At 47.3% G+C, this 14,334-nt stretch overlaps 1 protein-coding gene across 1 annotated transcript in view; it reads left to right on the top strand.

Moving 5' to 3' along the window:
• The first annotated feature begins 1,204 nt into the window (after positions 1-1,204).
• The window catches only part of LATS2 (large tumor suppressor kinase 2), a 42,772-nt gene continuing 29,642 nt past the window's right edge, over positions 1,205-14,334 (top strand). The window contains exons 1-2 of the mRNA XM_084288835.1: positions 1,205-1,347; positions 5,650-6,230. Of these exons, the coding sequence (XP_084144961.1) occupies positions 5,892-6,230 (339 nt within the window). The 5' untranslated portion in view covers positions 1,205-1,347; positions 5,650-5,891. The remainder of the gene's footprint in view (positions 1,348-5,649; positions 6,231-14,334) is intronic.

The following is a 14,334-nucleotide window of genomic DNA, read 5'->3' as shown; positions in this document are numbered from 1 at the left end:
ATCTTTGTTAATGTTCTGTGGTTATTGCTAGTGTCCTGTCACACTGAGGGGGCCAAAGCCAGCCTTCTCACCTTCTTCCCAGATCCCAACATTGCTATATTTTTGGGGTGAGCTGTTTCTAGTTGACAATTGTCTTTGTTACAGACCACAGAGATATCTAAAATCAGAATATTCAGCCTTCCATGAAAAACAGGCTGGGATCCAGGCACTTCCATCTGTAATGAGCTCAAATATGAGCTCTGCATCCAAAAATCCATTGCAGCTTGGGTCTGAATTTTTGATCCAGATGTGAATTCCCTGGCCGTCCTCCTCTGGCACCTCATAACCCTCTTGTCTCCTCATAACCCTCTTGTCTCCTCATTGTTGATGAAAATAAATACATTAAAAATAAGCAATGTTTCCCCCCACACACACACACGCAACTAAGAGCCCACAGTCTTGAAGAAGGGAAACCTTGAAGCCCACACAACTAAGAGCCCACAGTCTTGAAGAAGGTGTTGATATTGAAGAAGGTGTTGATAGACATGCTGTGCTTTGTGTATGCGTGGAATTAGTTCAGAATGAAAGGGATAATGGTAATAATAGATCTTTACTTCAGAATTTTTTATTTAAAAGAATTTGGGGCATTCAGTGCGTTGACAAACACCATGGTGTGTTGTCTTCACACCTTTCCCAACCACCGCCATGGGCTGAGGCGGTGCCATTTCCCTCACACCTCAGCGACCCTCAAGCCCCTCTGCCAGCGGGCTGGGCTCCCATCACAGTGGGGATAACACCACCCATCGAGCCCACTTTCAGGCTTTATTTTGGGGCGGCTGGAGACGAGTGGAGGAGATGGGGGAAGCATCGTGAGGCAGGCTAGGGGAGGGGGGGAAGATGGCGGAGCGTGAAGGGGGGGGGGGCACGACGACTTGTTTGTGAGGAGACTGGAAGGGGAGGGGGGGGATAGGCGGAGCTGTTTATGAGTCAAAACCGAGATTTTGGGGGGGACAGAACACAACCGGTGCTTATAAACACAACCCCACACAGCCCCACACACGGAGGGAGCCGTAACGGCCATTCCCGCCGCCAAGCGCCTCCCCTCCCCTCCCCGCTGGTATGCGGCGGGAGGGGTGCGCTGACGCGGGCGGCGCGGTCACGTGTGGGGCGAGGAATGCAAACAATGCCGCCAATGTCCCGGCTGCGCCCCGCACTCGGCGCCCGGGCCGGCCGAGGGGGAAGATGGAGGCGAGCGCCCCGAGCCCTGCGGGACGCGCCGCCCTTCGCCGCCGCCGCCGAGCCGCTGCGTGACGGAGCCTCGGGGCGGGGGGGGGGGAAAACAGACCGGCTGCCGGGCAGCCCGAGGAGGTGAGATAGGGAGCGAAGGGTGACAGGGTGGCTTTATTTTTTATTTTTTATTTTTTTTTTTTTTTTATTTTGTAGTTTAACCGCTGCTTCGTCTGCCCCCCCCCCCCCCCCCCCCCCCCGCCTTTCCCCCGACGCTTTCTGCTGAGGAGAAAGTTGGCAGCGCCCCGCTCAGCCCCTCCGAAAAGCGCCTGAGGAAATATTTGGGATATTTGGTGTGTGTGTGTGTGTGTGTGTGTGCCGTGTCCCTCACCCCCCCCCTCCGTCCCTTCAGCCTCCCCCCGCCGCCTGCCCGACATTTTGTGCCCCCCCCCCGTGACAGGAGGCCTCTGTCCCAGCCCGGAGGTTTGGTTTTTGGGGAGCTCTCCCCACCAAAACAACGGGGTTGGGGCTGTAAGGAAGGGATTTGGGGTGTCCAGGCTGGGTTTGTGCCCCCATCCCGGCCCCACCGCCTGCTGAAGGTCACTGCCAAAATCCGGCCCTTCGGCCTCTCCCCGGGGCTGGAGGGTGGCCCCTGCCCTTCCCCAGGCACTCGCCCGAGTGACGCAAAAAAAAAAAAAAAAAAAAAAAGAAGGAAAAAAAAATAAAAATAACAGCACAAGTTGTGCGTAATGCCCAGGTCCCGCCGTGGGGTGGTTTGCTGGGGGTGAAGGGGAGCCGCTTCCCCCAGCGCTGGGCTGGGACGGGGCTTGGGGCTTGCACGGAGCTACTTTGGGGTGGTTTTGGAGTTACTTTGGGGTGGTTTTGTTACGTGATGAAGGGATGGTTTTGGGAAGGTCCTCGTTTCGGTTCTCCTCGCCGCTTACAGCGTGTGTTTGCTCGTAAAGGTTTGTATCGTGGTGAAATTGCTGAGCCCCCTTCCCTGGATCTGCCTCGGACCTTTGCTGCTAAGTGGCCAGTGTGTGTTTCTGTGAATTCACGAGCCAGAAAAACCCAATTCTATACCAATAAACTGAGCGGGAGATGGCAGCTGTGTCAGCTTCTTAAAACTTTGCTCCTTACTTCTGCAGGCATCCCTGGTTCCTCACCGCGGTGCCTGCAGAGTTGCACGCTCAGGAGCAGCTCACCAGCTCGGGCTTCAGGGCTTTGCTCTTGAAACACATCCGAGCTGCAGTTTCTTGCCAGTGTCCCAGCCCTGCCGAGCCACCAGCGTGTGCAGCCTGTTGGTGAGACTGCCTGGTGCTGCTGGGAGCACAGACCTCGGCATATAAATTCAGTGTGGTTGGTTGGTTGCTGCGAGAGCAGCTATTGCTATTCCTCAAAGGAGGGGGGAAAAAAAGATGCCAGTTATTCAAAAATTGTTCTACTGTGATGTAATTAAAGTGCTGCTACTCTTATTTGGAATATTCTATCTCTAGAGTAATGGATGAGCTTCTAATCAGCATAGGATATGTAACATTTTGGATAGAAAGCATCTTAGGAGTATCTAGTCAGAATGATTTGAAGCTCAAAAATGAATTTGAAAAATATATCTGATGATGACAAGAAGGCTACTGATATATTCATGCTGTAGGCAAGGTGAATTTTAGAAGGATTTGGAGTTAGCCAAACACAGATGTACAGTCAAATACTTAAACGCTCTGCTTCTTTTAAAGCATACAGCCCTTTTATTTGCAGGAAGATTTTTAAAAGCAGGCATCTTTGTACATCATCTGTAAAACTTTACGTTCTGTTTTCTTGGCTGATCTTGCATATCTAGTTTTACATTTTTTAAAGAAACAGACACAAAACTTCTGCAAAATATAAAGCACGCTTACAGTCAGCTCCAGGAGTTGCTGTTGTTGCTGTTCTCATTCATGCTGTCTAAACAATCCACGTTGCTTTCTGGGTTAGCGGTATTGTGAACATAAGCTGAAGAAGCTGCCAGCTGGCTTGACCTAGCATTATTAGCCTCGAGCCTAGGCTAAAGGTCAGCGAAGTTCTTTATGTGAAGCATGTGTGTAAGTGGGAAAGCAGCCCTTTGTGGGGAAAGGCTGGGGGGGCGTGAGCTCTTCCCGCACGTCCCAGGCCTGAGGATTGGCACGGGGGCTGAAAAGAGGAAGAACAACCCGGATTCCTAAGCCCAGCCATATGGTGCCTGCTGCTGTCAGAAGAGGAAGGACAGTTGCAGACCGGTTAATTGCTCTGTATCTTTTAACTCCTAGCTAGTTATGATGTCCTAAAAGGCTGCAATACCTTTGTGTTTTTTTTTTTTTTGTTTTGTTTTTTTAACATGTTACTGAGGTTGTGTACTGTCTGTTGCTGAACTCTAAGTAGATAAAATTCTGTCATCGTGATCCTTCTGTTGGTTTTGCTTTCACTGAGAATAGTGAAAACTTGATCTCTTCTTGACTAATAGCTGATTTATTATAAAAATATCAAAATATAAATGTGACAAAGCTGTTATTTCTTTAAAATAGGTCACAACCCCTGTCCAATGTGGATGTTTATGTCACTTCTAGACCTGTGTGAGAGTTAGGGTTGCAGGCAATCCTTAGTGCTCAAGATCTGTAGTACCTGAAAGTAACCTCTAGATAGCTCAGCCTTTCAGTGTTAGCAAGAGGCTGATGTGCTGTTCCCATGTGTGTGCCCTTCCTGGTGTGTTCTCTGGCAGTTTGATCCCTCAGCTTTCGGTGTAGACCTCTGCCACTTCCAGCTAAGGTGTGGTCCTGGACAGGGCTGGTGTTAGGCTGTGTGGAAACTTCCCAGTAGAGCTGTGCGTGGCACAGGTAGTTAGGAGCGTAATGTGGACAATACCTGAAGTGATTAGGCTGGGAGCCTTCATTTCCAAGTGGTGAGCTGCCATAAAGGAGCCTGGGGGCTGACCTCACTGTTGCTTTTCCCTTTTCCAGTGCTTGGTTTTAGAGGAAAGCTCGACCCCACCTCGGCAGACCCTGTGCTAGTGAGTAAGTGATGATTGGCTTCATGGCGTCCAGACCCTCAGCCTTCACCATGTTAAGCTGTTTGTTTGTCTGTGAGGGTAAAAGTATGGAAATGGGCATTTTGTTGGGAATGCTGTAGCTAGCACAGGAACGATTGTTGTGATGAATTGAGTTTGATTGTCAGGGTGTGAAAATAGAGGAAAATAGTTGCTGAAGAAGCTCTTAGTGATGCCAAAAATGCAGTGATCAGAAGTGAAGCCCCCTTCTCAAGAGGGGACGGGACAGAGAGAGAGAGATTTGTCAACTTCTGAGTGACCAGTACCATCCAGAGTTTGACCATCTTCTGCTTCTGAGGTTTCAGAACAACCGAGCAGAATTCCAGCCTTCTCAACAAAGCGGCTTGAGCAGCAGCGTAGTCACTTTGCAAGTGCTCTCAGCAGCAGCAAAAGTGAACTTGTGGAAGCAGCATCAATAGCACGTGCTGCTTCTGATGAGCTCTCTTAATCCTCTTCTGAAACGCATCCCTGGTACCTGTGCCACTGTGTGGTGATGCCACAAAGACTCAGGGAATAAAGGATCCTTTCTGTATCTTCATATTGCAGGGATATCACAAGCTACGCAGCAGCTCAGCCCCGCTGTGTGGTTGTGTAGCTGTCCTCTGCCACACACCAGAAGAGATGCGTGCAGCTGTATCTCAGCCTTGCCTTTTGTGTTTTAAGCTTAACTGAGCCGGCTCTGCCTTTCCTGCTGTTACTGAATAGCTCCTTCTCCATCTTCTCTTTCTTCCCTATTAGGCACAGCTGAGGGAAATATCACAGTCACGCCCCCCACCCCCTTTTTCTCCCCTCCTTCCAGTTCTGGGGAGAATTCTTACCTTCAAACGTCTCCAAGATATTCATGTGGAGTGGCAAAATATCTTGTCTTTCTGTTACTCACTTTGTTATTGAAATACTAGAAGTTGCTATGGTTGGAGTCATCAATATTTCCATTATAAATCTTTTTCATAAACTTCTGAAACTGAGCTCAGCTAGTGTAAAACAAACAAAATGTGAAGTGTGGGGGGAGATGTTTCATGAGCATACTCTTCCCTAATTATGAAATCGGATAGGCTTGTCCAGGACTTGGTTATGCAATTGGGTGGGAATCTTGCCACGGTTAGGTAGTGTATGAAATTCCTAAACTTTGTAGTTTCTGAGGTTTTTATTTTCCTTTATTTTCAAAATAGAACTTTAAAGACAAACGCTTCTTTGATTATGTTGAGAAAGCCTTTTGAAATCCTATTCTTGCAAACAGATAAAGTGATAATAATTAAAGGGAATCCAGCTGTGACAGCTTAATAGGTTAACCTGATTCACTTTCACTTGATTAATTGTCATGCTGTCCCTTCAGAGGCATTTACAATATCAACTTAATTGCATGTACTTTCTATTTTCTTTTGTTTCAGACACTGTCAGTCTGCAAAATGATGATTCCAAGGATTTTCGTTTTCTGTAGGAAACGTGAAGATCGTGAGCTGAAGTAAAACGTTGGCAGAGATCTCTTTGGGATTTTGCCTTTTTTCTTTTTCTCTTTGAAGGATTATGTTTACAAGAAATTGATACCATCAAGCGACACTTTGTAGAACTGAAGTAACTAAAAAAACTAAGAATAAAGCTGTATTTATGCTCAGAGAAAACTGGATTAACAATGAGGCCAAAGACTTTCCCTGCTACGACATACTCTGGAAACAGCAGACAAAGGCTACAAGAGATTCGAGAAGGCTTAAAGCAACCATCCAAATCTTCAGGTCAGGGGCTGCCTCTCGGACCGGGCAGCGAAACTTCTCTGGACCCGAAGCTTTTAGTAGGGAAGGATGCTGCAAGGCAGCAGCAGATGAGACAGACGCCCAAGTTTGGACCTTACCAGAAAGCTCTCCGAGAAATCAGATATTCTTTGCTGCCCTTTGCGAATGAGTCGGGCACTCCAGCAGCTGTTGAGGTGAATCGGCAGATGCTCCAGGAGCTGGTGAATGCGGGTTGTGATCAGGTACGTACGAGTTTGGAGAGGGGGGATTGGCACTGGTCAAAACAAGGTTATAGTTGGGGCTGGGGAAAGGGTTTTCTGGGTGACAAAATGCGCTGATGCTTCTGGCAGCAGGAGGTGAACTTGCAGCTGAGAGGCGTGCCTAACACGGGGGTGAATCCATGCTAAAGATGGCCATGGTGGCCTGTGGGAGTTCTGTGACTTCTCAGCTTGATGCATAAGGCTTAACAGGCTAGTTTGGCTTTTTTTTTTTCTCCTCAGTACTGTAAGAGGCTCTAGCTACGAGTGTTAGGGTGGGATTTTGTCTAGCACATCTAAACGGCACTCGCTGTCAGGAGCACATGGAAGAAATGACAGACACTGTGTGGTCTTTGGAGAACCTCCCTTGCTGTTTGCAAGAAGCAGGTGGAACTGGCTGGATGTCTTTTCATCTCTGCTTCTGTCAAGGGCTGGTAGCCCTGTCTCAGAGAAGAGCCTCAGCCCAGAAATACCTGGTTTTGCCATTCTGGGATTGAGAACGTGTTCCAGCACCAAGTCAGAAACCATTCACCCGGTGCAGAACACGGGCTTTTGGGGTTAAGCCGCACATACCAGTACTTCCAGTTCTGGTATTGGCTTTCACCTCTGTCCAGGAACAGTTCAGCATTTCTCTTTGGAGAGCGTGAGTGTGCTGTTTCTGGTCCAGGTTCTGCTTGTTGTAGAAATAACACTTTTCCCCCATGACTGAATGGCAGTTGTTTGTCAAGCTGAAGTATTTCGGTTCACAGTCGTAGACGTACACTGGAGAGACTTAAACCCAGCGTGCTTTCAGTGGCATTTCCTTGATTTCAAAACTTAACCTTTGTTCATTCATGGCAGCGTCTGACTCTCGTAGGTCATATTCTGAGCCTGTGTAACAAGGCTCACGTCAGGCGTTATTACAAACAGGCAGCATTTCTTTGGAGCTGTGCAGACGTTGATTAGGGCTGCTCCTGTTCCAAAGAGTTTATGCTCTGGGAGATAATCGGAGCCAGAGTAGACTGCAGATCCAGTGAAAACTGCTGCAGCACACCTGAACGCTTCCTAGCCCCGTGAAACAAGACGCTGTGGTGAATAATTCAGCTGGTGGAACTGAGGATTTTCTCTGTCGTCTTAAGCATGCCCTGAAAGCAGTGTTTTTCAGAACTCTACCCCCTGAATTTCCCCAGCCGTTGGGGATGAGAACACTCCCCGTGCGTATGAGCCAAGGTTAAATGAGCACAGCTGGATTCTGGATTGGAAATGTACATTTGGTAGGCTGCACGGACAAATCGTTCACACACAGAACAAGCTTGTTGGACTGGAGGCTTGGAAAGCTCCTTGAGCACACTGCAGCCATCAAGCCGATGTATAAAACAGAGATACCTGAGCACCTGCTAAAACGTCTCGCTGTTAAGCGTGGTGTAATGCGCTGTACGTGTAACATTTCTAATATCTTTAGCTGTTTTGCCTTGAATACTGCTAGAATGGCATTAAATGTTACAGAAAACGAGCACAGTTCTGATGTGGAGATTTCCGCAGCCTCCTTAAATTTGGTTTTGCGTTTTTGCATCTTCCCTCACTGGCTGTGACTCTTCCATCCTTGCCTTTAGCTTGCTTCCCTCGCTGTCACTTGTTGTGTGGAAATGGAGCTCGTGGGGCTATCCCTCAGGTGCGTTTTGAGTTCGAGCCGAAGCACGAGCAGGATCATATTTGGCTGGGGTCCAGACAGGGATTCCAAAACTGCAGCCTGGTGGCTAAAAGCTCTCTGTTTCCTCCTGTGGGTCCAGGCCGTGTGAAGCCTGGCTGTTTTGGAGGGCTGTGAATGAATGAATGGAGCTTCTTGAGTCGCTGTGAACAGGGCCTGGCCCCGGGGATGGCATGGGGTAGGGTGACAGGCTCGGTTACTGCCTCTAGAGTCTTCCTTTCCTCCCGGTGCCAGAGCTGTTTTGAATTAGCTGCTGAGCTGTTGCAGAGCATGATGTGGAATAAATTCATCAGCCGGCCCAAGCTCCCTCGCCCTGCTTGTGAGCTGAAACTTGTAAATCCTCGCTGCGGGGACACCTCTAGTCCAGCAGGCAGCCATCAGGTCTCTGGCTGAGCAGAGCAAAATCAGCCTCGGGTCCTTTGAGGATGGTTTTAGGCCCCTCTGGGCCAGCAGGTCCATGCAGGACCTGCTTGTTGGTTGGGTTTCTGGAAGGGTGGAGGGGGGAGCATAAACTATAGGAAATGGGGAAGAATTTATTTTATCTGTTACTCCTAGGAGCCCTGCTCACTCAGTGTACCTGCAGTTAGCTTTCCAACAGCAGTCTCTGGGTGTACTGTGAGAGATGCTCTCTCTCGGGTAACGTGAAGGCAGGGTTTGTAGCTCCCCGTTCCGCCCAAGGACTCAGCGTTGTGCCTGTTGGGTGGGGAAGGTGTGGAGGGAGAAAGGATTAAGATCAATTTGAAATTGGCTTAATTAAAGAAAAAGGAAACATCGTAACGTTTTACTGCTTTCCTCGCTCTCTATGACAGACTCACGCAGACAGGAAATCGGTTACGGGCTGGCTGCTGAACTTAACAAGGATATAAAATGCAGGGTAATTCACAAAGTAAATACAGGACTCCTGTCTTTCAGTTGCAGTCATCAGGGATGTTACAGGTGTTGGCAGACTCTTAAACTGCTCGGGGAGTCACAAGTGTCCTTTGAAATGGCCCGGGGGCCTTCACGAAGGTAGCCTGTGACATTGTGGTGACATCTGGCCCCAAAGGCTTAACGGGGACTTGGCTGTTGACCTGAGAGGATCCTGGATTACACCCTTTCTTTCTTTTTTTAATTATGAAGATACAAAATTGCACACGTAATTAGTCGTAGTTGTTCTCAAAGGCAGCAACTTGCCCCTTCTTTGCTGAAGTCATCTTTTCGACAGTAATTATTTAGCGAGTTTCAATCAAAAATAATGAGCGCGGCACAAATTGTTTTGAAACTCGTCAAATGCGACTGCAGAAGGCCCGACCTTATATGTTGCAAAAGCTGGAAGCCAAAAGCACTGCTGATGTGCTGCTCTTTAGGAAATAAAACTCCTTGGCCTCCATGGTGTTGACGCGGAGGCATCAGGGCTGCAAAATCGCTGCGATCTCCTGGGGCAGCTGGGAGATGTGCTTGTCACTTCTTTTCCTCAAGCAAATGCTCTCTCTGAGCAGTGGTGGGCATTCTGGGCGAAGCTCTCCAGGCAGCTGGCTTTAAAAAACAAGGATGTTTTAGGATATTTCACAGGCTGCATAGCTCCAGTAATGTGCAACTGCACCGTGAACAACAGTGAGAATGTGAGGCTTGGAAGTCCTCGTGCTTCACTTTTTCTAGGGGCTTTTTGAAATAAGTCTGTAATAAAACATGTACGCCCCACCTGTGCCAGTATCAGCACGTTCCTAAGGGGAAGCTCTGGCCTTTGGGCACCAATTACAGGGTCCTTGAAGGAACTGGAATGGTGTTTGTGGCTACTGTAATATATAAGAATATCAAGCTGACCATCTTCTTGTCTGACTTACGTTAAGTTCTTGGAATTGGGTTTGGAGAAGTATGTGGGTTTTTTTCTTCTTGCATTCCAGGATTCTTTTGGTCTCCTTATCAGGGATTGCATCCTCCTTGTTTAACCCATTTGGCAAGGATTCCACCTTGCTTTGTGAACTGCACTTGACTTGGGGAAGCTTTTGGGATGGGGAATGCAACATTTATCTCCATTTAAACAAATATTTGTGCTCCTTTAAGTGAGGGAAATTCTCCTACTGCAGACAAAGCTCCAGCAGAAAGCATTCTTGTTACGCATGTGGAATTAGTGTTCTGCTTTTTCTTTTCTGTATGGGGTTTTATGTCCTATATATCCTCATATAATCCATGTGGTATCCAGTAGTGTGACTTGACTCTTTTTATCCCAGCCTTGGAGCAATGAGAGGAAGCAGATGAAGCACGGCGGCGCTCTGGTTTTGTACAACGTTACAGACTGTTCCTGCCTGCAGTGCTGCTTGTAGTAAAGTTCCTCCTGCCATATATTTGCTGAAGAGGGCAAGGCTAGGAAAGGCAGCATGCCTTCAAGGTGGAGGTCAGCAAATCTCATAATTGTCCTGAGCAAATGGGGGGAATTAATTTTGTCCCACTAGGCTGTCCCATGGCAAAATTCTCTCCAGCTTGGATGAGCTTCACCTGTGCTGAGAGCTCTGCTTGCTCAGTTATGTACCAGAACCTCCAGGATGAACACTTTAGGCATCTTCTGGGTGTTTTGGGTGAGATTGAGTTGTCAGTGAAAAATGACTGAAGAATGAGCTGGTAGAAGATTACCTGGATTATTTTATGGGGCATATGTCAAAGGTGGCAGCAGAGTCATCTCGAGGTATTTTGCAGGTCAGGAAGGAGTAAGTATTTTTGGGTTATGAGGAAAAAAAGGGCCTCCAAATGAGGGCACTCAGTGCTGAATGCAGGGGGAGGATTTTATTTTAGCAGCTGCAGTAGATTTCATAATTGAGGCCAGTAGTCTCTGGTGTGCTCTTTCACTACCCTCATTCGAAGGTAGGTTGTTCCCTCTGTCTTCTCTTTGCTAGCTATGTCAAGAGCTCGTTTCGTAACCTTCTCCTTTAATTTTTCTATTTTTTTAAGTTTCTGGGAAGCTGCTGGTATCTTGCAGCCCTCTTCCATCAAGGCCTGTAAGGGGATGTGTTCTCCTATCCATTTGCCCGAAGTTGGCCACTTAAGTAATTTCAGCTTTTAGCTGCTTCGGGGAAAAAAAGTGAGTCCTGGCTTTCCAGGGGCTGAAAGCGAGAGGCAGGGGTTGCTCCTGAGCTGATACCTGCTGGCATCTCTCTCTCTCCTGTACCATTTCTCTTGTCTCCAGCCTTCCTGTGCTGCTATTACTTCTTGATGCTGCTGCCTTACTGAATCTACTGAAATCCTATAGATGTTACGAGATGGTTCCTGCAGTGTATTTAGGAAAGCTGCTCTGTGGATCTCTTCTGTGCACGTGTGACTTAGTCCTGCAGGAGGGAGATAAAGAATTTTGTCTCTCCTCTTGAATTTTCATGGTGGACGAAGCGTTCTTCAGCAGCAGTAGGTGATCGCTGCTTCTCACGATGAAATGTAGTTTCTTGGCAGCTGGATGCTAACGTGGCACTGAATAAGACCACAGGAAATTTTAAATTCTGCCTTTTATTCTTGTTGGTCTCCTTTCGTCTTTGGCAAATGACATAGAATGAATTGGGACATCCTTGTAGGGCTGCTTGAAATGACAGAGCAGGAATCAGATGTCAGATTGCAACTGTGGGTCCATATCAATCCTGAGTTACATTAATCTGTTACATTAAACCCAACTCATTCTTCTTGTCAGGTAATCATTGTAGAAGCTTGGGGTAAGTAGAACAGAAAAGTTTTGTGTTGCTGTAGCAGGGTACGGAGTTAGCTTGTATTTATGGAAATGTGATTGCTAGGAAGAGGCCGAGCAGTTAATCTTTTTAATAAAAAAGGAAATGGCTTCATCACTGTCAGTAAAAATTCCGCATAAGCATGAAGTTCAGCCTCTGAATAGCAAAGCCCCTGTGGCCAAAAGTAAAGGTTGCCATGAGTGTAACAGGAAGCTGCTATCACAATAGTACGAGGGTGTAACTGTTCCTTTCACAGGTTTTGTCACTCTCAGCTGAAATCTCTGCTGAGAGTAACCGGTGTTGATTTTATTCCGAGCCTGAAAATAAAAAATGGAATGAAGCTTTTAAACTCGGAGAGAGGTGGCAGTAGGAAGGCTGAACGCGAGGGCCTTTGCGTGCTGCAGTCCTTATGGTAGAGGTAATCTAAGGGGTTCGTTATGGAATTCATTGAATTCAAGCTCCCTCAACTAAATCATTTTTTTTGATAGTTGCTAAACTAAATGAGTTTATGTTAAAGCTGCAGATTGGCCATCAGTGGAAAGCAAATAAAAGTCCCTGGCTACTTCTCACATGGTGTACAGGAACGCGCCGGTAGCGTGGAGTCATTTTGCTACAGCATGGCTGAGTATATGTAAAGCAACTTAAAACTGCAATTCTTCTCTTCGCCCTGTTCCCCCCTCCTTTTTTTTTTCTTCCTGTATCCACAGGAAAAATATTTTGCAGACACTTTGAAGTTATTTGATCAGCAGAACTGAAACTAGGTTAACACTTAGTTGAAGGGGAAATTTCATCGGTGTCCTGTGTAGAAATGGTAATGCTCTTGCCATATTCAGTTGCATAAGATAACCTAGTACATTGAAAAGGACTAAACTACTTTTTTTTCCTGTATTTTATAAATAAAATACAATTACCAGATCTTGTCATTCTTGCCTGAGGGCAGAATGAAGTTCCTGTGACCCTAAATGTTCTGAAAACACGGTACATTACAGCTGCACGTCGATTTTCTTGCGATGCTGACCGAATTCTTACCAGGGCACTGCTGGAAGGGCAAGCAGCGAGCAGTGTGGCCGTGTGCGGGAGGCAGGGGCTGAGAACTGCACCGTGGGTGCTCTGGAGGTGGGTGAGCTGCGTGAGGCAGCAGCAGCAGAGCTGTTGTGTCGTGGTTTTGGTCACATCACTCCCCAGCAGACCGCAGCAGACCTCTGTAAATCCAGCTGCAGCCCAAACACCCCTCGGAAAGGTTGGGCGTGGTGCTTGGGGACGTGGTTTAGTGGGGGACATTGGTGGTAGGGGGGTGGCTGGACCAGGTGATCTTGGAGGTCTTGTCCCATCTTAATGAGGCCCTGATGGGGTCACCCAGCTGTGGTTGCGGTGCAGTAAAGCTGATTTTGTCCCGATGGTGTTGTCCTGCCAGCCAGGCTGGCACTGGCAGGTTGTCAGAAGCTGTTGCCGTATGGGAGTTGGTATGCAGAAATCAGATTTCACCCAAGAGACGCATGTGCTCGTGTACGTATTGTGACAACTGCAGAGTCTGCGTGGTACCAGCTGTTAACAAAGAACTTAATCCACGGGATTTGTCACTGCTCTGAGGGTTTCTTTTTCGGTCTGAGTAAATAAGATACTGATGGTTGAGGCTGTGCGCTGCTTCCCTGCAGCGCAGGAGGTGGACTGTCCCCGGTTAGAAACTTGTACTCCTCGTTTTAACTGAATCCAAGCAATTAAAAATAGTTCCCCGGGAGGGAAAGGAAGGAGAGAACAGGAGAGGATATGGAAACAGTTTTGTAAAAACTTTCTAGGTCAGTTACTTTTCAGAAGGCTGAAGCCGAGGAACGCCGCGTACCAGGAACTCTGAGCCAGGTAACAGCTGCAGCAGGACAGCCTGCGGAAGGGCTGTGTGTGCATGGAATTGTTGCTGCAACACATCATTCTCTGTGCATTTGGAGAAAAACGAATGCAACATGTGGAAGAGCGAGCACTGAAATTTAAATGTGGATTGCATAAATGACTGAGCATCTTGCAACTGTTACCCATACCCATCCTTCTTCTAATGCATGATTTGTAAGGAGGTCATTTCATCAGAAACTTGCACAGATAGTGTGTTACTCCTTACCTGCATAAAATGCTGGAAAGAAGGCTACTGGTGCCAGGTGACAATAAGGGTGAGTTCCCACCCTTCAAATCGACTGACTTCAGGACAAAGAGCCATGTAAAATTCCTGCTGTGGAAGCGTTTATGTGACTAGGTCTGGATTTTTATCCTCTATTTATGAATCGATGCACATCCACTGATTTCGGAACAAGAAAAATGTAGGTATGGGCTCACGTCATTGTTGCTGCTGCTCTGCAGCTCCCTTCTCTTGGTTTTCTTCTTCCACTGCATCGAATGTTGAATATCTTCAAGGCTTTTCAATTCTGCACCTTCCTCTACTGGTTGTTCTGCTGCATTGTTTTTGCTCGACTGGTTTGAATAGCTAATATTGAAGACCTCCCTCGTGATCTTCTCCATATACCTCTGGATACACCAAATTAATTTCACTTTTATACTTGTGAAATATCAGGAATGAACTCTTCACTAAAAGAAGACTTCAACTTTTTTAAGGTTCAATGTGACATCTTAAACAGTTGTAGATGCGACTGGACTTGCACAGAATGTCCCGTATCTTCATTTCTCCATCTTCTCTTCCATTTGGTGCCATAGTGTGCTTAAACGAGACACAGGT

The sequence above is a fragment of the Netta rufina genome, assembly GCF_964035555.1.
Source record: "Netta rufina genome assembly, chromosome: 1".
NCBI classification, from domain to species: Eukaryota; Metazoa; Chordata; class Aves; order Anseriformes; family Anatidae; genus Netta; species Netta rufina.
The sequence above is the reverse complement of the archived record's forward strand: the minus strand, read 5'-3'. Positions and strand labels throughout refer to the sequence as shown.